General features: G+C 42.0%; 1 protein-coding gene across 3 annotated transcripts in view; it reads left to right on the plus strand.

Annotated features, from left to right (window-relative positions):
* Positions 1–273: 273 nt before the first annotated feature.
* Positions 274–26,550, plus strand: part of HIBADH (3-hydroxyisobutyrate dehydrogenase) — a 129,551-nt gene continuing 103,274 nt past the window's right edge. For 2 of the 3 annotated variants that reach the window (XR_009462604.1, XM_059728892.1), the window contains exons 1-4: positions 274–416; positions 7,479–7,639; positions 13,679–13,788; positions 18,737–18,858. Coding sequence is in view for 2 of the 3 variants with exons in the window: in XM_059728892.1 (XP_059584875.1) it covers positions 335–416; positions 7,479–7,639; positions 13,679–13,788; positions 18,737–18,858 (475 nt within the window). In the remaining variant the exon portion in view is untranslated. The remainder of the gene's footprint in view (positions 417–7,478; positions 7,640–13,678; positions 13,789–18,736; positions 18,859–26,550) is intronic. The other variant, XM_006272854.4, reaches the window with a different exon arrangement.

Here is a 26,550-nt window from a genome sequence, read left to right on the forward strand (position 1 = left end):
GAGAGAGCAGGCTGCCGAGGGGTTGTAGGGAAAATCCTGCTTCAGCTGAGCACCCAAAGCTAAGGCCGCGGCCCCAGCCCGCGCTCCCCCTGCTCTCGCGGCGGCAGGACGGAGCCACATCCCCGCGTGTCACGGAGCTGGGGGCGGATCCGGCAGGTCATGGGCTGGAGGATGTCTCCTCTCGTTGGCCTGGAGCTGCCAGGGCTAGGCTGTGGTTGGCTCCGCCGGCTGCCACTCTCTCGCGCTCCTTCTCCTGTCTGGCTGCGAGCGCGGCGCGAAGGGCGCGCGCAGAGGAGGAGCGGCGCTGTGCAAGTGGAGGTCACCTGAGTGGAGCATGGCAGCAGCGTTAATGTTCCGCGGATCCGCCAGCTTGCTCTGCAAGCCTAGGACGGTGCACACTGCTAGCCTCGCACTGGGTAAGGACGCGGCTGTCTCCCGGGCGGCGGGGGGTGGATTTTGGGGGGGATGACATTTGAGCTGTGCACGGTCACAGCGCATTGCAAAAGCCAGGCCTCTCTTTCTCTCTTAAACCAGCCCCAAAAGTGCTGCTGCTCCCCCCACCTTCCAGCAACCCCTACCCCCAGGCTCAGTGACTTGTCAGCGCAATGACAGCCCCCCCCCCCCAGCACTGGGACTCCCATGCACAGGACCTTCCTGCTTGACTTCATGACTGTATGATCTGCATCAGCTTGCTTGAAAGGCTGCCTGCCCTTAACAAGTTCATAATTCCTCAGATGAAACTGGTGTTGGCTTATTAAAATCCTGACAAATGTGCTTCGGACTAGGAAAAGATTATCACTTGCCTTGCACCCACTAGTAAAACTATGCGGGTTGTAAAATTGTACAAGGCTCGTATCAATACTTATATCTGCCTGAAAGTAACTTAACATAGTAAACGGTTTAACATGTTTGCTTAAAATAGTATATGTAGAGGTTTAAAGCAGACCACAGATGTTTATGTGGGGCTAGTGGCTTAAAACACTCCATTATTCATAGTGTAATCAATGTTTATATTGCTTATATATATACTTAGTCAAAGCTGAAACAAAACCCCTTCTCCTGTTCCTGCAGACACTCACACACATGCTTCACGTACGTGGAAATAGTCCTGTTTCTGCAGTTGGTTGGAATATGTGTGTTTTATAGCTAGGCATATGTGTTTGCAGGCCTGGAGCCCAAGTTTACAACCTTTTCCCTGTCTCTTATCTTTCCCTTTAAAGGGATGTGGCATTTAAAAATAATACTGGCTTTTCAAGTTGTTTTTGCCTACAGTAATAAGTAATGCTTAAGACTTCTAAAACAGAATAGATTGGAACAAGTATATTAGCTTTCTTTTGAGTATTAGGGTTTTTCTGTTTGTTTGTTTGTTTTGTTCCCCTGCATAGTTTTGTGTGTGCGCGCAGGTAATTTGGCATGCAGACTCAGGAAAAGTGTAGAGTAAATTCAGTTTATTTTACCCTTAAATAGGTGGACTTTTTTTTTTTTAAAGAGCTGAACATACCCCTTTGACTTGATTTCCCAGACAATGAAAACAAATGTCTTGACGCCTTCATTTCATTTTAAAACGAATTTTTAGCAGTATTTTTAACTAGCCTGTTCTCTTCCACTGACACGCACCTGTGAAATGTTTTAAAGGACTAAGTGTGACTTTTACGAAGTGTTTAGTTTTTCAGGTAGAATACAGAACAGCATAAGCTTTTTCATAAACTAATGAAATTAAATTTAAAAATGACACGTGTATATATAGTACTTTTTCAGATACTACAGTATCATGTGCAGTAAGTATCACTGTCACAGATGGTTCACAAATATTTCTGTAAAAAAACAACTTTGAAGTAGTTGTGTTATTTTGTTCACTATTTTAAACATGACAGCTTGAAAGTGGTGAATGAATGTGGGGAGGAGATGTTCTAGAAGGCAGTTCACTTGAAATTATTACTATTAGAAAACCATATTTATTTGAATTTATTAAGGCGGGGGGGTTGCCAAACACTACTTCAAGTTTTAAGGCTGACAAATCTATTTGTTTAATACCTGAGAGTCAGTGACTAGACGTTAAAATCCTTATTCCCTTTAAGTAAATGATAAAATTTTCCATTGTTCTCTTATGAGACCAGGATTTCACCCTACTTGATTAAGCACTAATCTCACAAATGCTTATGCATGTACTTAATATGACGTCCCAGTGACTTTGAGAAGTGTTTGTAGGGTTGACACCCAACAGAATTTATGTTCTCTGGCAAAGGCACATAGTTTATATGTGCGCACAAACAAGTCACACATACACATTCTCTCTTTATATAAATATTAGTCTTGGCATCTTTTCCTTTAATTCTAACTCAGATTTAGGCAACTGCTTGTAATGTCCATCATTTGACTGAAATACCTATTAGTGGAACAACTGGTGGAGTAATTTCTGAGATCTGGCAACTCTATCAACTAGTTGGCCTCCTTCGCCTACTTGCAGAGAGTTCCCTAGTGGCTTGTTGAATTGCAACATGCAACTGGCAAACTGTGCCCAGATCACTTGCTTTGTATGATTATTCTGGGGTCTGTTCATTCAGTCAATGGAGTAAATTCTAGTGGGCAGCTTTGTAGAAAGAGCACTGGGTCTGTGAGGGTACTCTGCCCACAGGTCTGTGACAGACTGTTTGTCTTTTATGTTTAAATGGCCCTAGCATCACCCCTTTTCCCCACTTGTGTTTGCATTTTTGAAGCAACCCCTGATCCAGCCTCTTTAAAAGAATGACATATTGTGTCTATTTTTCATCCCCTGGCAGGGTTGCTCTTGAGCATGCCTTGCACACCCATACCATAACAAACCTGGAAATGTTTTAGTGAATCTGCCCTGGGGTCCATCCCCTTATTGTGTTTGGTATGATTGATAATGGCCCTGGATGTGCCCCTAGAAGAGCTTCATTGACATGTTTCTAGGTTTAGCATGTACAAGTAGAATTGGGCCAGTAGGGCATCCCTGGGGACATTTCTGAGGCATTCAACCCTTCCAGTTAAAACATGTCTGGGTGACTGTTGATAGTACAGGAACCCAGTGCCTTTGTGGACGTACCCCAGAATGACTTGCCTAACCTTCAGTACAGTTGAGTCCTCAGACAGTTGATATCAAGCTGACTAATAATATCAATATCGTGTCATTGTATCTTTGTGTTTCCCTGTCTGTATCCATCTATAGCCTCTTGTCTTAAGTTTTTCTGTTTTGTTCTGTTTGTACAGCAGCTAGCACCAAGGGGTCTTAGCTACTGCAGCAATACAAAAAGCATTCTGCTGGTATTTGTTAATTAGAACACATTTGAAAGCATTAGGAATTGAATGTATTCAACATTATTGCAATGTAGCGTTTTACCCTTATCTTGGGATACTACACTAGCAGTTAAACAAAGCAAGGTGTATTATTTTAATAATTAAATTATCAAAATATACAAGAGAACCTGCTTTTAAATAGTTGAAAGTTGCTGGCATAGGCTGTCTCCAGGTAAAAAGTGAATCAAAACATGTTTGAAGCCTTGCCATGTTTTAAAGTGCTCATTTAATGCAGTGCATTTGTCTGTTTGGAAATTATAAGAAATTTAAGTATCCTTGTAGCAATATCCCAGGTATCCATTTTAGGTAGAAACTCAAAACTAGCCTTACCAAAATTTAATGGAGCCAGCTGAGACACCTTGGATTTATCCAGTCATGAATACATAGACATGGGCGACTGGTGCCATCTTAGTCGGGGGGGGGGGGCATGTGCCCCCCTCCTCTCCCCCAGCGAGAAGTCCTGCCAACCGGGGGGGGGGTCCCCCATGGCTGATCTCGCTGCCTGGGGGGGGTACCTCCGTGGCCAATCCTGCAACGGCCGATCGCTGCAGCTGCTTCCTGGAGTGGCTGTGGCCGCTTCTGGGAGTGGCTGCAGCAATCGGCCAATACTTGCGGGGGGGGGCACCGGCACTCCCACCTGTGCCCCTCCCCCCCCCATTGCCTAAGTGGTGAGTGCAAACAGTCAGGGGGTGCACCAGTGCTCTCAGGGGGTGCATGTGCACCCCTTATGCATCATCACTGTACATAAAAATTGTGTTTAGGGTCTGTTTTGAAGTGTATTTATATTTTACAGGTCCAGAATTCCTGTTGTGAGCTCAGATGCAGTAGTACTGATTGTAATAATGAAATTGTGCCTAGGTGGAACATGATCTAATTTGGCTTATTTTGTGACATCTTCATGCCCAGCAACTAAAATAATTCTAGCTTCTCTGTTGTCATGAGACTCTTGCCAGGACATTCCTTTAAGATTTTTACTTCTTAACTAGAACTTTGATCGTACAATCATATCTATGCACTGAATTTGAGGGTCCAGCTAGGCAGACCCAGTTGCAGGAAATCAGGGCCTTTGAGTTGAAGGATTGCAAGGCTACTTTATTTAAAGTAGTATAAAATACCAGTAGTAAGTGGTAAATATAATCTGCTTTTAAAAAAAATTCTATATTTTACAGTTTCACAGGAGTTTTGATAATGGATACTGTAAAATAGTGAGTATTTCAGTGCCTTTCTTACAAGAGCAAGGTCAGAAGTTCACAGACTTTCCTAATATACCTAGCAAGTCAGTGATGCATAGACAGAAGCTTCAGCTTTTCAAGGCTATTATATAATTGAGTGGAATTTTAATGTTTTTGCAACTAAATTAAAACTAAAAGAGATAATAGCTTAAAAGGAGGGATGAAGATGTGAAGACAAGTAGCTTTTATATAATACAGAATGCAAGGGAAAGCAGTAGAGAGTTTCTAGGATAAGGCTGACAACCTGGCCAAAGAGACAGATTGGGGAAAATGATCGTCGGCAATAGATGTGAATGAGGCAAAATTGCACCTGGGAATGCAGGATAGAAGTCTGTTGCAGTAATAGAAACACAGTGCAAGTGTATCCTCATAGGAAAGGCCATATCTGATATTATACAGAAAGAATTGGCAAGAATTAGACATAGCCTGGATATGAACACCAGAGTGATGGGAAGATTTCTGTATTAATCGGGCTGAATTTGAGCTAATGGGCATGACTAGCAGGTGTGAGAGATGGATAATTTGGATAAACAAAGACAAAGCTGGAATAGATTTATGAGTTATCAGCACAGAGATGATGGTAGTTAGATTTGTGTTTGCAGATGACACTACTCAGAGATAGGTGTGAAGAGAATGGGAACAAGAACCGGGTCTCCTGGAATCCCATGGAAAGTTGGAAATGCGATACTGAGGTGCTGAGGAAGGAGGTGAGCAAGGAGGGTGCACTCATGGGAAGCCAAGGAAGGACAAGATTTAAAAAAAGAAAAATGCAGCCATCTATCTGTTAGCACTTTGTATAGCATTTTGCTGCTTTACTATAATAGGAGATATACCTATTGGGGTACATTTTATTTTTAATTACAGTGCAGCTTTTCTTTGTATAGGCAGCTGTGGAAATTGGGGATCAAACTGAAGTCCTCTCAAAACACCTACTTTAGTAAGCATGGTATTTACAATCTGGTGTCGCTTTTGGCTGAGAAGGATCTTAGAATCAGAAATACTTTAAAATAATTAATCAAGTGTTACCATCTACTGGGGATTCTGTCTAAGTACTGAGATTTCTTAAAACGTAAACATGGAGTACTCTAAAATCTACTCTAGAGTCTGGTTAATTTATCATTTTCTTATCTTCATCCCTGTTTGTTTGGTTGCCTTTATCCTGATCAGCTTCTTTTGCTTTCAAAGAAGAAACGTCTTCTGTAACTGGTAGTGAGAACAAAAAATAGCATTTGTCCTAGCCTTGAGGTAAGATTATTTCAGGTCAGAATGATGAGGAAGGGGATTTTTATGGATTATATATTGCCTGTTTCTCTTTATTTGTCCTTGGTAGGTAGGTACGTAGGACTAATAATACATGCTAAAATTACATTGTCTCCCATATATACCATAAATCACCATAGAATACTGTATTAGTTTTTAACATCATGGTGTACTGTTCTGTCATGTTTTCCTGTATGCTTTGTTCTGAAGACTGTATCATTTTGTAATTGTGAGTGATTGTTCTGGTGACATGAATGCTCAAATAATGCTTAAGGGCAACTTTCAAGCAGCAATAAAAAGGATTAAATGTCTCTTGGCATTGGTAATGTCATGAAAATTTTTACCTTTAGATTATTGATTTTAAATCTGGTCAGGGTTATTTGTGACTAGTTATTACTTGGTAGGGGTTAGGCCTGTATGAAATGAATCTGTACCTTCAGTTTGAATTCTAGAGGCTGGTTGCTGTATCCCAAAGCCATAGCCACAGTCATCTGGCTCTGCCTGGAGCCACAGAATGAAATATGCAAGGAATCTAAACTTGCTTCTTGTCCATGTTGCTTTGTGCAGAGGAGACATGTAACAAAATGGAAAGAAACTTGCACAGATGTTGCCTGTGCTTTTATATATTTCCTGACTGATTCTCCCATAGGCTCAAGGTGCTGGTTTAACTGGGTATTATTTCACTTACAAATTCTTTTTTTTTTTTTTTTTTTTTTTCCAAACTGTCCCTGGCTTTCTAAATTCAGTACAGTTTCTTGGTATGATTACTGTGATGCTCTTGATAAATACAATGTTTACTTGCATGCCAAACGTACCTTTTGTCAAAAGATTAGCCTTCCCAAATTGGGGTGCCTGTCTTAACCAGAAAGCTGACTTCTTTCTGGCCACAATAATTAAAATAGTGCTGAATACAGAATAGAAGCATGGAGATGCTATAAGATGGCTGTTACTCCTTTTCCTTCTCTTCTCTCCAGTAGTTGCATGGAAGTGAAGGAGGGGTGCAGCTGGGGCAGGTCTGTGGGGATCTGATTTCCGTGTCATTCAAAGTTTTTTAAAATGATTTGCCTGCAGCAGCAGAAGCGTTTCTATCCCTGCAGTGCTGATGGAGTCAACTGACTTAATGCCTCATTATAACCTTCCTAATTCCTGCTAATTGCTCTTCATTCTGCAGGTGTTAATGATCCCATTTCCTCTTTAATAATCTTGATGCACCATTAATAAGCCATCCTTTGTTCAGCACTATTGCTGTCTGTTGGCTACTCCTGATCTTTCTCCTATTTCATAGTCCTACTTCTGTTTTTTTAGCTCTTAAAAATCCTAGATCCTCCTGTGTTTTCCAGTCTTCAGCAGCAGCTAGTTTCAGCTTTGACAGTTCAGCTGTGAAAAGGTTAAAACTATAGCTTTTGCCTGATTAGGAAGGGGAGCGTGAGTGAGTTGAAGATTAGGCTCTGTTCCTGCACTGTGCAGTCTGGAAAAATCTCTCCCCCCACCATCATTCTGCCTTCCCAAAAGCTAGGTGCATGTCACTACATGCCCACAAGTAAATCTCAGAAAATGTGGTGATAGTTTTAAGTGTTATAATTTACATAATAAACTATATTGTTGTTTTTCTATGTTTGTGGTGCATTTCTCCAAGATATTCATATATTGAAATTGTGTTGAAATCAGTGTGTTCTAGGGCAATGGCCTCCAAAACCCCTGTTGGATTCATTGGGCTGGGTAACATGGGAAATCCAATGGCAAAAAACCTGGTAAAACAAGGATATCCTGTTATTGCATATGATGTATTCCCAGAAGCTTGCAAAGAATTTCAAGACTCGGGTGCACAGGTATAGTATTCAATTTATTTACACATTTTTAGTGTAACTGTACACTTTGCAATTCTTGTTTTTTGTTTTCTTAACATTGAATGTGTGTGTGTGTCATTCAAAGCTAAAGGACAGTTTAATAAACACATTGGGAATCTTAATCCTTCCCATGCCATCAGGCACAAATAAGTCTTCAGCATCTCTATCAATCATGCTGTATGCCAGAATGGCTGCTTTGCTCCATTCAGCTGGATGTACTTTTTGCTCAGCTCCCAACTGAGGGCCAGCAGGCAGCTATCTGGTCTCCCCTTTGGCTTCTTCTGCTTGGGGACCCTACCACAATTTAAAACTCCTACTGACATAATTCTGAACATCACTGAAATGCACGAACCTTCCCTCTACATTGAGATGCGTGTAGGAAAAACACAGATTTAAGTTATTCATATTGGAGGGGAGAGGGAGAAAGTTGTAATAAGAGATGAAGAAAAAGGTAGGAAGGGAGAAAAGGAAATGGCTAAAATATTCTTGTAGTCCCTTGTCCCTCTGACTGTCCCCAGCCCTACTTTGTGTTAGGTTAGCCCTGTTCCAGTCGATTACAATAATTCTGTTGACATGAATGGATTCCGGATCCATTCACTTTCTTGTATGATGTTTATCTGAGTGTGTTCCTCACTTTTTTTTGAGCCCGTTAGACAGTTGTCATTGGTAGATGGATAGAGGTGCACCGATACATCGGTCTGATATTGGATCAGCACTGATATAAAGAAATTCTGTCTGTATCAGAAATTGGCCTGATATGGCCAATAATTTGGCTGATAAATGGCCTGTGCATGCAGGCATGCGCACAGCCGCAGCATGTAGGCAGTGAGGAGCACAGCCCAGCAGCAGGAGAGCTGTGGGTAGCTGGTAAGTGGTGTGGTAGAGGGGGAAGGGGCATGGGGCGGGGGCAGATCAAGGCTTCCACGGTAAGGGAGGATTGGGGCTGGGGCAGGGGCTGGGACAAGCGCTGGCCTAATGGGGCGGGACAGGAGCGGGATGGAGCCAGGGCTCATCTGGAGAGTGGGGGTGGCTCCTGCCTCTGTGCACCACACATCCAGGGGCAGCTTGTCTGGTGCTCGCCCGCTTGTCTAGCAGCCCCTGCCACTGTTCCCGCTGCTCGTTTGGGAGGGCACTGGGGTGGGGGAGAGTGTGCTTCTGGATCTATGTGGGGTAGGGCTGGGGCTGTGCCAAGCTCTTCCCGGTGGAACGGGCCTGGGCTCTGAGCAAGGGGTGGTGGCTCTGGGAAAGGGGGGGCGGGGAGATGGGGGGGGGGGCTGCAGCCACCCCAAAATTTACCATAGTCCCCACCTTACCTCCCCATCCTGCCGCTCGCCCGAAGCCCAGCTTGCCCTGTCCCACCCTGCACAGATCCAGGGGCACATGCCCTCTCTTCCCCTTCCCCCCGCTTCCCTCCATGCCCTTCCAGGCAAATGGAAGGAACCACCAAATGAGCATATCCTGGACAAGCAGCAGGAGCCATCCCCTGCACCCCCCAGACGCACCCGCCCTGCCCCAGCTGGGCAGCTCTTGCCCCAGCCCCACTCCTCCCTCCCCATGGGGGCCTTGATTTCCCCCGCCCCCTTTCACCACTCCAGGCTTACCAGCTGCTGGGCTGCTGTCAGAAATCAGATCAGTATCAGCTGATATGCCTCTTTTTAAAAATCAGCTATCGGCCCCAAAAATCTCTATCGGTACACCTCTGTGGATGGACTAATGGGGCCAAACAAATTTGACAAAAGAATGTTATGGTAGCTGAAAACTAGCAGAAATAATATTTTTCATGAGATGTGACAAAATTTGGAAAGGAAATTCTTTGGCAGTGACAAGGAAAATGTAAATAGGTTGCAGGAATACAATTCTAGGTGTCTTAATTGGCAGAGCTCACACTGATTTGAAGTTATAAATAGTGATAAAGATAAGATTAAGATTTTCTGAAAAATGGAATGCTCTAGTACAGTGGTTTTCAACCTATGGTTCACAGACCCTGGGGTTTTGGAAACCATGTCTAAAGGGTCCATGAAAAATGACTGTGATCCATCAAAAGTATGTGAATATGCACACTTACAATTCAAAAGGGTCCACACCTTCATTCAAAATTTTTTAGGGGTCTGCAAATCAAAAAAGGTAAAAAACACTGCTTTAGTAGACATCTGATTGTTCCTGGCTTTGAATAGTGAATGAGACAATTCTGTAAGTGGAAAAATGAACTTTACAGCTTATTTTCTTGTCTGTTAGTATCTTGTTTTGTGGTAGCACTTAAGAACTACAGTTATGGACCAGGGCCTCTGTATGCTAGGCACTGGACCAATATAATTATTTTTGTACAAAATTAATTCTTTTTGATTCACTTTCTTCAATGGAAACCAGTTGTTGCCTTAGTAATAGAATCCTTGGCTTCAGCTGTCAGACTTGCATGGAATATTAAGTTACTTTAAAGGTGAGTTTAAATGCTTTTAAAAATAAAGCCAAAAGCCTCTCTAAGGCCATAAATCACTAACAGAATACATGTGCAGGCTTAAATACAAATAAAACCCACTTAAAGAAAAATATTTGAAAATAACTTCCTCTTGATCCATAAGTGTAAATCCTACCCCACAGTTTTTGCAGGGCTTGGAAACTTGTGAGTCCAGGGGGCCTTGTAGAAGTTGCTGCAGGAAGAACATTGGGCTCCACAGGCTACCTTTCCTTTGGCCTGGCTGGTTGGATGGAAACATTAGGAGTGCCAGAGGGGAGAGCAGATGACTCCCTAGGAGGTAGTGAGGGCTGCCAAACATCATCATATGCTGCGCCAGGTTCTTGCTACTGCCCAAGTCTGTTGAGGGTGGGAGACGAGTTGCTTGCAAATCTACATAGTCTTTGCCTTTGCCTGCTCACAGCTTCATTCCTTAGTTACTGCAGTAGCTCTTGAAGCAAGGAAGGGATGCAGGCACCTGCCTGCTCATGATGAATTATAGCTGGTGTTGCTTAATACAGGCACCAGTAGTTTAATTAACAGAATCAACTGTGAGAGTGAAGGGCAAAGAAGGGTGAGGAAAGGGGAAGAATGAATGGAAGGGAGGTACTATGTAAAGATCAGTGGTTCTCAATTGGGGTGCTGCAGCACCCTGGGTTTGTTGAGAACAAGGCTCCAATTACGCAAACTTATGCAAATTCACCTGCTCTCTTTAATTGGTGGGGGGGCCTATTGCAATACCAGCCATAAGCTTACAGCCAGACCAAATACTAATTAGATACCAAAGACAACAGACTCAGATGAATGATTCAATGACTAGACAGTACTAAGCAATCTCAAAGAGGGAATACAAAACAACAGAAAAGTATAAAGAACAATAATACAACTGTATACAATAGCTTATAAAGAACTATAAACACAGATTAGAGAGCAAAATAGAACTCTGCCCTCAGGGTTGACGATAGCTGCAGTGTTGCTAGCTGTCACAGGCACAGTACAGCTTAATACCAGAAACTAGGCTCAGATTCCCTTTATGACCAGTAGTAAAACCTTCAAACCTCACTCCCGCCAGGACTTTCCTCAGCCCCGAGGTTCAGTCCTCAACTCCAGGAATGGGTAATACTTTACCATCAATAGCTACCAAAGCCCAACTCAGTTTACTGTCACACTCAACCAATGTTCCCACCTACACCACAACACACCACAGCTCTACAACAGAAGCTCTCAACAACACATACCCACACGCGTGCACACACTGCAGACAGCAGCAGAGAGACACAGAATCATCCCCTTTTTAACTCTTTCGATCGCCCACGTCTGTTAATCTTCCATTGACCAATCACTCAGACGAGAAGTGTCAGTCACATGCCAATCATCCCACTAACCAATCCAATGGTTAGTTAACCTCAGGTAAGTACACACAACATCACCCAAGACTGGCAACATTTTCCCACCACAAGTAAGTTACATAAAATGCCCATATACTCAAAAGTAAGTCATGGTCCTGCATAGTTCACTATACTTAATAGGGACACTGCAGCTGAGGTCAACAGGGCGCCTTGAGATCCTTTGAAGGGTGCTATGGGGTAGCATGCAGTGTTAGCACTGTTATGTGTGCAAACATTATTCACAAGGTAAACTGAAGAGTTTAAAAAAAAAATCTAACCTCTTGTGGTATTTCTGAGTAGGTGTTTGTTTGTTTGTTTGGGGGGGTTGCAATAAAAGAGTTGCTCTTTTTTTTTTTTTCTTTAATTAAAAATGAGTGAGAACTTAAAAGAGTTGGCATTTTCCAAGGGTTAGAACCTTGAGTCTAAAAAGTTGATAACTGCTGATATAGGTATTCTTTCAGTGCGTTGTGGAGAGCTGCATGCTACACTGGAGACAAAAATGGGAATCATGGGAAAGGAGTTGCTTCACAATTATTTAAGGAAGGCATGTCAAACACATACTAGGCCCCAGGCCAGATCCAGGCTACAGGGCTTCTAGGATGGACCCACAGGTCCAAAAGTGGCTTGTAACAAGTCTGGTATTAGCAGAGGAGGTCCAGTAGTGGTGGGCCAGACATCTGCCAGTTGAGCAGGTCTGTGTCACTCTTCACTTGCCTCCCTGCCACTGAGGGCCATGTCCAGTGGGGTTCAGGGACCCCGAATTCTAAGACCTCCCCCGCGCGAACTTCATTAGCTTGCTAGAGCCTGGTGGTTTGGATGAAACAGCTTTGCGAACCAAATCCAGCCCATGGGTTGTATGTTTGACAGTTTTTGACTAAAGGGAAACCAAAATGTGGGGTTTGGGGATGCTATCCAGTTATACCTCAGTTTACATACCTTCCATGACTTGCATCTGTAGTGAAAATTAAAGCAATCAATTTTTTACTTTTTTCCCCTCAGCCTTGTGAGATCTGACTCTGTTCTTGTTGATTAGAATTCAGTGTGAAATCTTCATATTTTTCTCTTGTTGCAAAGTACACAAATGTTAATACACTTTGTTTCTCTTCTTAAAATGCAATGTTTAAGTTCCTGTTATTAGGAGTATGTATCAGTTTTAGATTTTAAGGATGACTGTTTGCATATAGTTGTATTTATATAATATTTTTAAATAAGGCAGCATTATTATTTTATGACTAGTTCCAACTTTGTATGTGTTTAATGCCATAAATTACCTGGTTTTTTTTAACTTTCTTTTTGCTAATTCTTCATTTTGGCAAGTTATTTTGTTTCACTGTCCTTAATAGGCAGAAGGCTATTTAGTGTGTTGCTTGTTCTTGGTGGAACTCTATAGAAATTATACTCTCTGGGATTAGTCAACTGAATATTTACTATATTTCTCACTTCTGTTACTGGGTTTTGTTAGTGATTCTGTTTAAAAAAATGTACAGATTGTTTTGTAGATAACCATGTCAACAAAAAACCTTACATTTCTTTCTGTTACCTCTCTGTGGTTGGTCTTGTGAATCTGTACCTTTTTTCCTTTCTCAGTAATTATTTGGGATTTATTTCTCTTTGCAGAGGTCTTTGGCCTTTTGAAACCCCGCAAAACTCAGAGAGAGTACACATGCATCTACCAGTGTAGCCTTAGTGATAGCACCAGTAGTTTTATTTGTAATAAATAGCTCAATCTGTTAATAGGAAGGAGTCTCTGCTACCCATTCCCATTACATGGAGGGCATATGTAACCGACATCCATATAGGACTGATTCCATAGTATTGCTAGGTTTGCTCAGAGGCAGCGAGGAGGCACATTTTGCATGGATGGCCATGGATTTATGGCGAATTCTATCTGCTATGAATCTTAAAAGATGCGTGCATGGTCTAATACCCCCACTACTGGAGAGTTTGGGAGGAATCTGTGTGACAGGACCCCCATCTAACTTCTCTTTCTCTGTCACCAGATCCAGTCTCGCCCATGTCATGGATCTGGTCCTGTGGCCAGCTCCATGATCTGAATCCATTCATTTTAGCCTACCTGTTAATTGTGACCAACATTTTATAAAGCATTAAGCATGTGGCTTCCTCTAGCTAGTTTTCAAGAAACAGAAACTTACATGAAACTCTTTCCCCTTTTTTAAAAAGGTAACGGATTCTCCAGCAGATGTAGCAGAAAGAGCAGACAGGATTATTACTATGCTACCTTCCAGCCCCAATGCAGTAGAAGTTTACATGGGAGCAAATGGAATTCTAAAGTAAGAATTTTTCTCTGCCCTGACTGGTTTCCACTAGTGATCAAGGTTATATTAGATTTGCATTTTATTAGATGGCCATGCATTTAACTGGATATTTTTCTGTGTAATTTGCTAACTGTCAGTTTCATTTAATCTTCATTTACTATTGAATATACTTTTGCCCAAAAATCCCTCTGTTTTAGAAAGGCAGGCTTTTCTCCAAAGCTAAAAGAAGGGACATGCAAGAACTTAAAAGAAGACAAATGGAAACATACACATATTTAGAAAATTAACATAATGCTAAACTGTTTTACAGTAATGGTTGCCGTTTTACAGTAACTGTAAGCAGCTAATGCTCACTGGCATTGGTTCATTTTCTGAGGCATACCACCTTTATCTTTTTTTTTTCTTTTGGATTAGGTCTGAAATAATGCTATGGTACTGCATGATACTGTGTCTGGATAGACTTTTATTGATCTTTTTTCTTTTAAATTCTCAATGTTGATAAAGGAATTCTAGGATTTATGGCTAGAAATAAATGGATCAGTGACTTATTTTTCAGTTATCTAGCAATTTAATTTTTTTTTTTCCTGAATTTGAGACCAAGCTCTTGTTGTTGGTACTCTTGGAGGTATATGCATACTATTGCCCTACCACTCTTGAGCATGCATTGCTTTCCCTCTTCTGCTTATATGTGTCAAACCTGGAAATGTGATAGTGGAGCTCTCAATCTTCGTCTTCAGTCAGCTTGAGAGTGGCTGTGTAGTGCCCCCTCAGTAGCTTCACTTTTGCATGACTGGGTTTGGCACATGCAAGTGTAAACTGCTGGGTAGGGTTTGCTTGAAGGCACCCTTTCCTGAGAGTGCTAGGGATGTGGCAGTCTAAAAGGCTTTCATAAGCTCATCACTTAATCACATTTTAGGACGTCTGTCTCCATGTCATCTCTTATCTCCTGGGTTTAATAAATATTATCGTTATTGTGGAGATATTTACTGTGCTCCTCCATATGTTGTTTGGGTAATACCTGTATAAATGGGCATCTGTTTAAAACCAGCCAAAAGGCATGGAGGTTTTGACCCAGAAATTTACTTTAAATCAGTACAGCTCTTGTGTCTAGTCCTCTGGCTCAGCTGAATCTCCAGCTCATAGCCAAAGGACACTCAACTAGAAATGCTTTGCTTAGTTCTTGCATGGGCAAATCAGGGGCTCTGTTATTCAGTGTGCCACTAAGTATACCTGACCTGTTGATATACCAGGCTCAAGCCAGCCATGGGGGTGATGAACTTCCTATTTCACCTCTTTTTAAAAAAAATAAAAATAAAGAGGATGATCAGGACCTAAATGGGTGTAATATCCCTTGCTCGGGCGCTATGCATTTCCCTACAGCTTTGTCATCTTTCTTGGATTCACAATCCTAAACATTTACTAATAAAAGTCAATCTGTTTTTAGGATGGTGTCTAGGGTTCAGGTAGGATTTTAAACTACCATATAGCTTATCCTTTATAATTTTTGGTTAGCTTTTAAAGCTCATATTACCTGTAGAATGCATTAAATGAGTCTTAGAATCATAGAAAATTGGGGTTGAAAGGGACCTCAGGAGGTTAGACAATCCAATGTCCTGCTCAAAGCAGGACCATCCCCAACTATTTTAGCCTAGCCAAGGCTTTGTCTAGCCTAGTTTTAAACACCTCCAAGGATGGAGATTCCACAGCCTTCCTAGGTAGCCTGTTCCAGTGCTTTACTATCCACCTAGTGAGTTTTTTTTTTTTTGTTTTTTTTTCCTAATATCTAACCTAACTTCCCTTGCTGTAACTTAATGCTGTAACATTGCTCCTTGTTATATCATTTACTGCCACGAAGAACAGTGTATAGCTTCATCCTTTTTGTAACCACCCTTCAGGTAGTTGAAGGCTGCTATTAAATCCTCTCTATCTTTTTTTCAGATGAAATAAGCCCAGGTCCCTTAGCCTCTCCTCAGAAGTCATGGGCCTCATCCTCCTAACCATTTTTGTTGTCCTCTACTGGACTCTGTCCAGTTTGTCTACATCCTTCCTGTAGTGGGGGGCCCAAAACTGGACATAATACTCCAGATGTGGCTTCATCAGTACCAAATGGAAGGAAATAATCACTTTCCTGTATCTGCTCACAATGCTTCTACTAATGGAGCCAACCAATGCTCTTTTTAATGCCTCCAAAAACTTGTTTGAAGGCAGCTATGTACGAGCAGGGGTACTCAAGCTCCAGCCCACGGGGCAGATCCAGCCTGTGAAGTCATAACTTCCAGCTCTCAGGGCTCCCCCACAGTTTGGAAACTTAGCAGCAGGGAGTGGTGGAAGCTCTGCAAAGCCAGATTCAACCTCACCCAGGCCACTGCCCACAAACTGGAATCGGAGCCAGGCCCCCTTTGCTTCCAGAGTGGGGCTGCTCTGCCCTGTGTCCTCCTGTCCCACCCGCTTTGAGCATCCAGATTGGGGGCAATCTGCCTCCACCCTCCCCACGTGTCTGGGTCATGATCAGACTGCTCCCTTACATCCAAATTGGAGTTGCTCTGCCCCTTCCCTTGCATCCAGATAAGGGCTCTTCCATGTTCCACCTCACTGCACATCTAGATTGGGGATGCCCCACCACAGTCTGCCCCTGCCCCATGCATTTGTATCAGGACCAGGCTGCTTCCCTTCCTTCCCCCCACCCACCCAGTGTGTCTAGTCTGAGGTAGCTCTGCCCTGCCCCCACCACAAATGGATGAATCAAGGTTGGGCTGTGCAACCCCTTGTAGCTGGATCAGACTGTTGGCCAGATCTCTAGCTCAAGGAGAGACCTGGCAGTGCCCAACCAGTCTGTGGGGTGAGAAGGTTGGGCTCCACTGACTTAGAGCATTGATCTCGTGTTCAAAAGTTATTCCAGTCATACTTCATACATTTTCATTAGCTTGGAGGCATGTATCTACATTTATATCTGGTAGAACAGACTTTTGGTATCATGTTTTATAATTTGTTCTGAACTTAACGGAAGATGATACAAATGTGAGGTCAGTAGGTGACACCAGTATTAGTGTGTGTCCAGTATAATATTTCTGGGAAGTAGGACTAGCTCCTGGTATTAGACAATGTTTGAGTGTGAGGCATAAGTAAAGTCTGAAACAGGGGTGTCAGATATGTGGGCTGGATCTGACCCATGGAGCTGCTGTATCTGATCTCATGCTATTGAGGTTGAGAGGCCTGCTGTAGAATCCAGACCTTTTGGGCTGTGGTGAACTTAGTGATTGATAGCAGGAGGGTCAATTTATGGCCCTGGTTGCCCTCCAGCCTCTTTGCCTGTCACCACTGCCATGGTATTTCCTCCTCAGCTGCTGGCCCTGCCACCACTCTATACTGGACCTACTGCTGCATGTCTCATGCCAGCGCCAAAACTACCACCATAGCACAGTTCATGTGGTTCTGGCTCTGGCCTGGAGCATGCAGCAGGAGCCAGAGCTGTGCTATGTGCCCTGTGCTGGAGCTGCTACTGCTGCCGCCATGTGTCCTGGGTCAGAGCCAGAGCTGCTGCTGCTGCCACTGCCATTGGCACATGCCCTGGGTTGGATGCAGCCCACAAGGAGCCTTGTAGTGTATATCTGGCCTAGGGTGCAAGGTGAGTTTGACACCCATGGCCTAGAAGTTGAAGGTATCCCTTTGTGTGTCATGTTTATAATATAAACATGCTGATATGATGAATTTCATTTCTGTATTTTGACTTTACTCAGAAACAGTTGGGTAGAGTATACTATGAGCAAAAGGCCATTTCTATTTGTAGTTTCAAATAATTTGCCACTTTTGCTGGGGAAAAAATGCTGTTTTGCATGGGTTTGTGCTTTATTACCTATATGGTCCTGGGTTGAGAGCTTGGGGAAAAGGGCAAAGATGCAAGCTGAATTTGCTATAGATACTTTTGTAATGGCTCTCCTCTTTGTTTTTCTCTTCAGAGGTGCAAAGGGTGGGAGGGGTAGGCATGACCCTTTTCTTCTTGCATAAACTTGCCAGTCACCACAAAGAAAGTTTACAGCTCTTTCCCTTGTTGCTTCTACATTTTGCTTGCTGTCCTATACCCTTAAGTCTGTTGCAACCTATGAATCTGTTCTTATTTAGGACTAGTTATAGAGATAAAATAAAAGGAGGCTGCTATACTGATGTGAATATATGATTTTGATATGAAAAAAGTGCTTTTTTAAAAGAATATATCCATAATAATTTTTTTAAGGTTTAAAGGAAACTATAAAAACCTAGGCACAGCATTGCATGGATTAATGCAGGATTGTCTGACATCTCTGTGGCCAGGGGCCACATATCGCAAAGGTATGTGCTGCAGGGGTGGCATCAGTGGCAACACACAACCCTCTGGGATTCCCCCTGGGATTGACAGTGCCATGCCACCACACAAGTCCAGTGCTAGACAAGCGGCAGTAGCGCACGGCTCCCTGCAGGTCTCCCCTCCCACACTACACAGCAGTGGAAGAGTGGCTAAAAAGGCCTGTTGGTCTGCATGCAGCCCACGGGCCACCAGTTGGACAACTCTGATATAAAGCATAAACATATAATGTATGGTAAATTTAAGATATAGCCTTGTATTTGATAGGCTCTTCACTTAAACAATGCAAATTTTCTAGTCTACTACTATGTCATAGCAAGGTTTAGGCAGAATATCATTTTTTCTATTCAGGTTTATAAGAACTACTTATAGTTCATTTTGAATTACTATTTCTGGATCACCTAAAACTAAACTGCATGGTGAAATCAAATAGACTGTTACGTTGTGACAGCTTGGCAGATCTTACTCACTAAAGTTATAAAATTGTTAGTAAACTAAGCAGCAGCTTAGCTGTGCTAATTTCTCATTCATGGTAATGCTAATTCAGTCCACTTGATGGTGATAGCTAAGGATGTCATATGCAGAACCTACTTGGCTAATTTGGGTTTTTTTCTTACTGTTTAGGAAAGTGAAGAAAGGTTCCTTGTTAATAGATTCCAGTACTATTGATCCCGCAGTTTCAAAGGAACTGGCTATTGCAGTTGAAAAAATGGGAGCTGTTTTCATGGATGCCCCTGTTTCTGGAGGTAAAGCTCTGCTAAATCTATAATATTATATGAAACCTCTCAACTGGTGTGTCCTACCAACTTACCTAGCTGTCTCTTGTCACTGATGGATAAGCAACACTATCCTATTGTGGCAGAATGCCATCTCTGTCTCTTCCCAAACTCTGCTATCAGGCAGATGCCTAATCTGACAACTTGGTTACTATGGTCATTGCAGAGGGCAGACCCCCCTGGTCCCATTGGCTTCAAGTAACCCTGAGTTGTAACCTGAGCTGGATAAATTTTGGAGGGACAGGGAAACCTGCTCCCTCTGCCTACATGACTGGCCTCACACACCTGGGTCGGGGCTTAAACCCCCTATTGTTCTAAGCAATGTCATCATGACTGGGAAGGGGCTAGGGACCCTGCCAGTCTACCCGGCAACCAGTGATGCATTTCAAATTGGTTGGCTGGCATCCAACAGCTGCTGGCCTTTATTGGATCAATTGGGTAAATGAAGTCATAAGGCCTGTATAGGTTAAGGACTGCCCAGGAGGCAGAGCAGCATCTGTGATGGGAGCTCTTGGAGAAGCTGAACCATCTGAAACTCACTCTCTTGAAACTCATGTTCAGTGAACTGCTTGCCTCCCAACGGAATCTCCACCTGCCTCTGGATGGTACTTGTGAGTAAGCTACTTGAAATCTAACTAGATATATAGCTTGCAGTAACTCAGATGCTTGATCAAAGGCTACCATGTCATTGTTTGCTCTAAGGTATTTCTCTAATATTGCTCTACTCTGCACCCTATTCCAAACCTACTCCTTGTAACCAATAAAGTTTTCCTCTGTATCTAGCATGGGAGACTTACTGGGAGGGGGTCTAGATTATGCCTTGGGGGTCCCCTTGGTTCAGCTGCCTAAAGGAGATCACTGTTGGTGCTCCAGACTGAGGGGAAGCACCCCAAGTTCTTGCAGTGGGTTGAGTACCTCTCAAGAGCTACTAGGCCTGTGTTTCCCAGGGGGCACAAGGCCAAGAATAATCCAGACCCTGGGTGGTGGCGGCATTACCCCCAGGCTTGCAGGTGTGCTCCAGGAAGGGGGTCAGCAGGATGTGAGGTGCCCCCAGGGAGTCACTCAGAGCCTGGAAGGTGGTCAGGCTCAGTGAGATAGGTGGCTCAATGCAGGAGCACCCTCTACTGGCCTGCCACACCATATTCTGACACTTGCTACCTTTCTCTTTCCCTCCTGTCTTCTTGCCATGTGTGTATGTGTATCACTTTTCTTTCCATGTTTCATTTTTTGTATGAATTCTAGGCTCCATGCCTCCCTTACCACATGTACTCTTGCTTTTAGGCTGGGAACTTGATCCTTTTTACGGGCTGTGCTTTCTTGGCTAAGAGTGCTGCAGCAGTAGAAATGTAGTTAGTTTGGTAGGCTGCTGCCTACTCTTGTAGCCTGTTATGCTTCAGCTGTTTGAGGCTCCTGTGGGAGCAAGGAGGTAAGGCTAGTGGTATTGAAGGAGCTGCCTATTGCTACTAATGACACTTAGCTTTGGGGACAGTATAGTGGATCTGGGGTCACTGGGCTTTCCTTTAGCACTATTGCCCATACTGTCACTTCTTCAGTTTTGGTTATTTTTTTTTTTTTTTTACTTGTTCCAGGTTTCCCTTTACACTGATACTAGTAGGCAAACTATTTGCATCTCTAACCTGTAGCTTCAATATGTCAGATAATTTTAAAGCCATTGTAATGATTTAAAAAAAAAAAGTTTGTGATGCCTGTGAAGAACTTACAACTTGTTCCATTCCATAGTCGTTAACAATATAATGCATCAAATGTTTTTCTGTCTTTGTTCTGGAAAGTGTTGCAGAGTGTTTACATCATATTTTTATGTTCTTGGAATTGGAGGCTAATCCTCCTATTTGCATCCCTCTAACTGACCTCTAATTGCACCCCTCATGTCCTTTTTTTTTTTTTTAAGTATATAAGTCTAACACTTTTTTTTTTTGGAGTGAAATGCTAATAATAATTTATTCTTAAAAGTAAAAGATTCAGACAGGAATTAACAACCTAGAATTCAGTAGAGGGCAGCCTTGAAATTTAAAAAACAAACCAATCTTAGTTTCATGAAATGCTTAGGAAACGTGCTTCTTCTTGACTTTCCAATGTTAAATCACAGTTCTAATCTATAAAGCATTGTGGTGGGGAGAGATGTCTGTTTCATAGAACCAACTCCATTCTCCTTCTCCCTCCCCCCCCCCCCCCCAAAAAAAAAAAAAAAAAAAAAGGTAGCAACCCTGAAAACTTCTCCCTGGGATCTGCAATCTACCATGGGTGGGTTGTATCGGAGTGCTGCCATGCACCATCCCGCACTGCTGCACAGGCGCCGCCCACCCAGCTGGTGCGGGAGGCAGGGGAAGCTTGCACATGGCGAATCATTATGACACTCTGTGACCAGTTGTATCCCCCAAGGCTATGTCCTTGGACCGGTTCTCTTTAACATCTTTATCAATGATGTGGACATTGGTGTCAGAAGTGCACTGGCCAAGTTTGCTGTTGACACTAAACTTTGGGGCATAGCGTCCACACCTGAGGATAGGCTAGTGATCCAGGATGACTTGGATAAGCTTAGTAAGTAGGCGGATATGAACCTGATGATGTTCAATACCAAAAAATGCAAGATATTCCACCTTTGTAGGGGGTGGGGGGCAGGAACCCACAGCATGTTTATAGGCTTGGTAGTACTATGCTCGCTAGCACCACGGCCGAAAGGGACTTAGGGGTCATGATTGACCACAAGATGAGCATGAACCGCCAATGTGATGTGGCAGCTGGTAAAGCAAACAAAACTCTGGCTTGCATCAATAGATGCTTCTCAAGTAAATCTCAGGATGTCATTCTCCCGCTGTGCTCGGCTTTGGTGAGGCCACAGCTGGAGTACTGCATCCAGTTCTGGGGTCCACAATTCAAGAAGGATGTCAATAAGCTTGAGAGAGTCCAGAGGAGATCCACATGTATGATCAGAGGGCAAGAGAATATGCCTTATGATGAGAGGCTGAGAGCCGTTGGACTCCTCAGCCTGGAAAAGTGCAGTCTCAGGGGTGACCTGTTGGCTGTCTATAAGTTTGTAAGGGGTGTGCATCAGGACCTGGGAGAATGCCAGTGCCCCAAGGGATAACAAGGACCAATGGTCATAAACTCCTCCATGACCGTTTTAGGCTATACAAAAGGAAAAACTTATTTACTGTCCAAGCCCCCAAGGTCTGGAATAGACTCCTTCCAGAAGTGGTGCAGGCACCTACTCTGGACTCATTCAAGAAACTATTGGATGCTTATCTTGCTGAGATTCTTTGACCCTAGCTGATTTCCTTTCCTTGGGGTAGGAGGCTGGACTTGATGATCTTCAAGGTTCCTTCCAGCCCTAATGTCTATGAAATCTATGGAGGCTGCTGCCACTCTGCATCCAGCCACACAACCTCCCCCTGCTCCATGAGGCTACGAGACCTGAACCTGTTCAGCCTCCACAAGAGAAAGCTGAGAGGGGATCTGGTGGCTGTCTATAAACTGGCCAAGGGAGACAAGCAAGCAATGGGAGAGTCCCCGTTCCCCTGAGCACTACCGGGAGTAACAAGGAATAATGGCCATAAGTTGATGGAGAGTAGATTCAGGCTAGATATCAGGGGGTACTACTTCACAGTCAAGGCAGCTAGGATCTGGAACCAACTTCCAAGGGAAGCGGTGCTCGCTCCTACCCTGGGGGTCTTTTTATAAGGAGGCTAGATAGACACGTTGCCAGGGTCGTTTGACCCCAGCATTCTTCCCTGCCCATGGCAGGGGGTCGGACTTGATGATCTGCTCAGGTCTCTTCCGACCCTTCCAACTATGAAACTGCAAAAAAAAAAAATCCTTTCTTCCACACAGATATGTTTCCTGTTTATAAAATAAGACTCGTTAGTCTGGGAATAAATATTTTCACCCCCCTCCCCCTCACACACACACTTTTTTGTGGCTTTTGCATAGTTGTTTTTCTAAGCATATTATGATCTTCTGTTTGTTTGTTCAGCAGCATCAAGGTCTTTATGTGCTTCTCTTCACCCCTACCTCAATCCTAATTTCAAAACTGCTTACTTGCTAGAATCAATTAAAATATTCTGTGCTTTATTTCTAGCCAGAACTGGTTGCTATAGTGTTTGTTTATTTTTAGTACAACAAACAGAGAAGAGGCTTTTATAAAAAAAGCAAAAACATTTGGTTCAGACTATCGCCCATACTGTCACTTGTTGCTTTAGAAAGTAACAGGGATCTTCATTTTTTAAGCCATAATAAATAATTGAAGTTGACTTTGTTCTGAATAACGTTCTTCCACCCAGTTCGTAATGGCAATAAAATATAAAATAATGTAAGCCTTACCATAATGAGGGTTGGGAAATTAAATGTTTAGTTTCCTAGTAGATAAAGATAAGGATACTAACTGGACAAGATGTAACTTGGCACAAACATGCAATGTGTCTGCAATTGTTAAAGTGCCACTAGAGGGGAACTAAAGCAGCATTAAGTAATAAAACATAACTTTAAGCAGCAAGTCATAACACAGAGTTTGGAGGTATTTTTGCATGTCTTGATTGCACTCTTGCCCATTATACAAAATATTAAAATGGAGTATAAAGTTTTTGCTGCTTTGAAATGCATTGTAGCTGTGGGTAGGAGGCAAAAGACACAAACATAATCATTTTCTACCTGCATTGTAATTAAGTATTACTATCAGATGATTACACTTGTTCCTAAGCTGTAGCTGTTTCCTAATAGAAGTTAATATTTATCTGTATTATGAAAGAGGATGTGTTTGCTAAACAAATAATCCTTTTGGAATCATTTGGGGGTGCATACCTAGTGGAGGAAGCTGACCTCTAATATATGATATTGCAACTTCATTGATGATTAAATTGTACAAGTGAAATTTGTCTTTGTATATCAAATGCTTTCACTTGCAGCCTGAATTCCAGATTTTCTAATCAGCTTTTAACCCCATAGTGATTTTGTGTATTATCTTGTATTAACTAACTTTGGAAAATACTTTTCATCCATACTGTTGCATACAGATTAGACTCTTAATACTGCCTAGAGCATTACACAGCTTTACATGAGGATTAGGATCATTTGCAGGTCCATGTAAGAGTCTGTGTAACAGTTAACAGTTTGTGTTGATGTGGTTAAATGTAGGAAATGAGTTCTGCTGCTTGCTCTTCAAATGTGACAAATTGAGAAACAATTTTTTAGAATTGTTTCTCCTATTGGAAAAGATCAGTTCATTAAATTACATAGGTTGGATGTATAAACATCTGTTTATAAATAACACTCAAGCTTGTATATGGGCATATTTAATTTTAACTTATTTTGAAATCAAAGGGTGTAATTGCTAGGTAAATTATGGCTCATTGTTAAGGGGTGGGTTTTGATATCCTTACTTAGGTTGGCAAATTATGTCCCATTGACTTTGACAGCAACATACATCCAGATTTAACTTCACAGTTCAAAGAATATTTTAGGCTTATTACCTCATAAGAAAACTGCTTTGATACCTTGCCCCTTTTAATTTAATATGTTTGCAAGCTATATATATTTGTTGTACCTGAAACTACAGCTGGCACATTCATTTAAAGAACAGCTTTTATGTTACAAATGCAATGTAGTTCTTCATTATTTGCATTGCAAAATCTTATTTATATTCTTGCATGGCAAACATTAACTGCCTTGGGTTTTTTTCCTTTAGTCTTTAAAACAAAATACCATTTTTCCTTGCAGTCAAAATACTATAGTGCCTTTTAAAAAGGGCACATAAAATCAATGTCTATTGGTTTATTTGGTTTTGTTAACTTCTCAGAGCTGTAAGGTTGTCATTAGGAATGTTTTGAACTTTTGTCGATCTGATTATGAGGCTGTAATGGGTTTTCCTTCACCATTTATTGTAGCTGTGACACATTTACACACCCTTCTGAAAATCTGTGCAAAATGGTGGTCTAAAAATGACTGGCAAGAGTTGTTGTGTATTTAAAAAAAAAAAAAAAATCATCATGCTAACTTGATAATTAAGGATGGGACAAAATACATTTTTATACTAAAGCAGCTCACTGTGTATTCTCTACACTACAACTGTCACTTGAGTGCAGAGTTCCTTTTCCAATAATCATTACATTACATGGAATAGTTTTTCTTTTTTTACAATCTTTTCCACCAGTCCTTATTAACTATTAAACAATTGAAAGCATCTTACTGCAGCACCTGCAATTTTTTTATTATTTATTTATTTACTTTTTACTTCCATAGTGCTCTATTTTGGCTCCCAAAGTAATAATCCCAGGTGAATTCCAGAATGTGGCTGGATCATGTCCTCAGGGTGGGGAAATGCCAGGGAGTGTTAAGAAACATTGTGGAGTTTCCTCTGTAATATGTTGTTCTTTGAGAGAAAGTTGCATTTTACCAGCAATAAAAACCAGTAGGCCTTTTGCAAGACATGAGAAGCTTAATATAGCAAATGGCATGATCTGAGCAGTTGACGAAGCAAATCAGCATGGCCAAATCCTAAACTAGGTGATGAAAATTCAGTTTCAGATTAATGCCTCTAAATGTAGTTTAGGAGAGAGCTGGATTCATGGCAACAGACTAATGGAATGCATGTAACATAGAGAGGAAATTATGTATGAGTTACAAAAGCATTCTGTTTATACAATAAAAAAAATAGTTCAGTTTGTGTTTGGGGAAAAAATATTCTGATTCTAGCGATGTGAAATAATATTGAAGTTTTTTGGAGGGGGTTGTTTTGGTTTGTTTAAACCAATTTTTCCTTCTATATGCACATGTTCACAGAGGGTTAACCTATATTTCATAATTACTTGGATTTATAACCTAATCTGAGACACTCTGTCTTTATTTTAGCATATGGAGAAGGGCATCATTTCAGTTTCCTCGTTATGGTGTTTGGTTTTGCTTGAAAATGTAGCCACAGATACAATGCAAGTCAGTGAATACAACAAAAAATACATTTAGTAACAAATCAACAGATTTGCATGCTGCTGCTGCATAAGAACTGGATAACAAATTTATCAGCCTGCTGACTCTGGAGTAGGGCATGTGATTTGCAGTTCTTGTTTTTTGAATAGCATGGATTGCTGGTGACCTATTAGCTTGAGCATGAATAACAGATTTTGAAGTGTCTCTTTTTTTAAGTGGGCTGGGGAGAGACGTGTTCCTGCTATGACTAAGGGGGTGGAAGGATTGATTTATTCAAGTAAAATATATAGTTTGTCTATAAAACTGTGTGTAGTCTGTCCAATCAGTGCCTGATGTGCACAGGAACATATCTGCCTTCATATATTTAGAAAAGTAAATGTCAAGAAGAAAGATGAGTTATTTAGGGTGGTCCAATGGGATACAACTAGAAATGATGGCTGGAAATTATTAAGAAAAGAAAAATGTAGGCTGAATACACCAAAATAACTTCCCAACAGTATTTTTAATAGATTATGAAGTGCTTTTCCAAGGGGGCTGGTAGAAGCCAAATATTTTGAGGTGCTTAAAATTAGACTGGGCAAAGCTCTAGAAACTATTCTGTAGGGGAAAATCTATAACTGGCAAGAGGATGGGTTGCATGATCTAACAGGTCTTTTCCATCTCTAATTTCTACAATTCTATTGTTCTTGAACACCATGTGTGGAAAAAACAGTTAAAGAAAAACTG

Source organism: Alligator mississippiensis, chromosome 5, assembly GCF_030867095.1.
Source record: "Alligator mississippiensis isolate rAllMis1 chromosome 5, rAllMis1, whole genome shotgun sequence".
NCBI lineage: Eukaryota > Metazoa > Chordata > Crocodylia > Alligatoridae > Alligator > Alligator mississippiensis.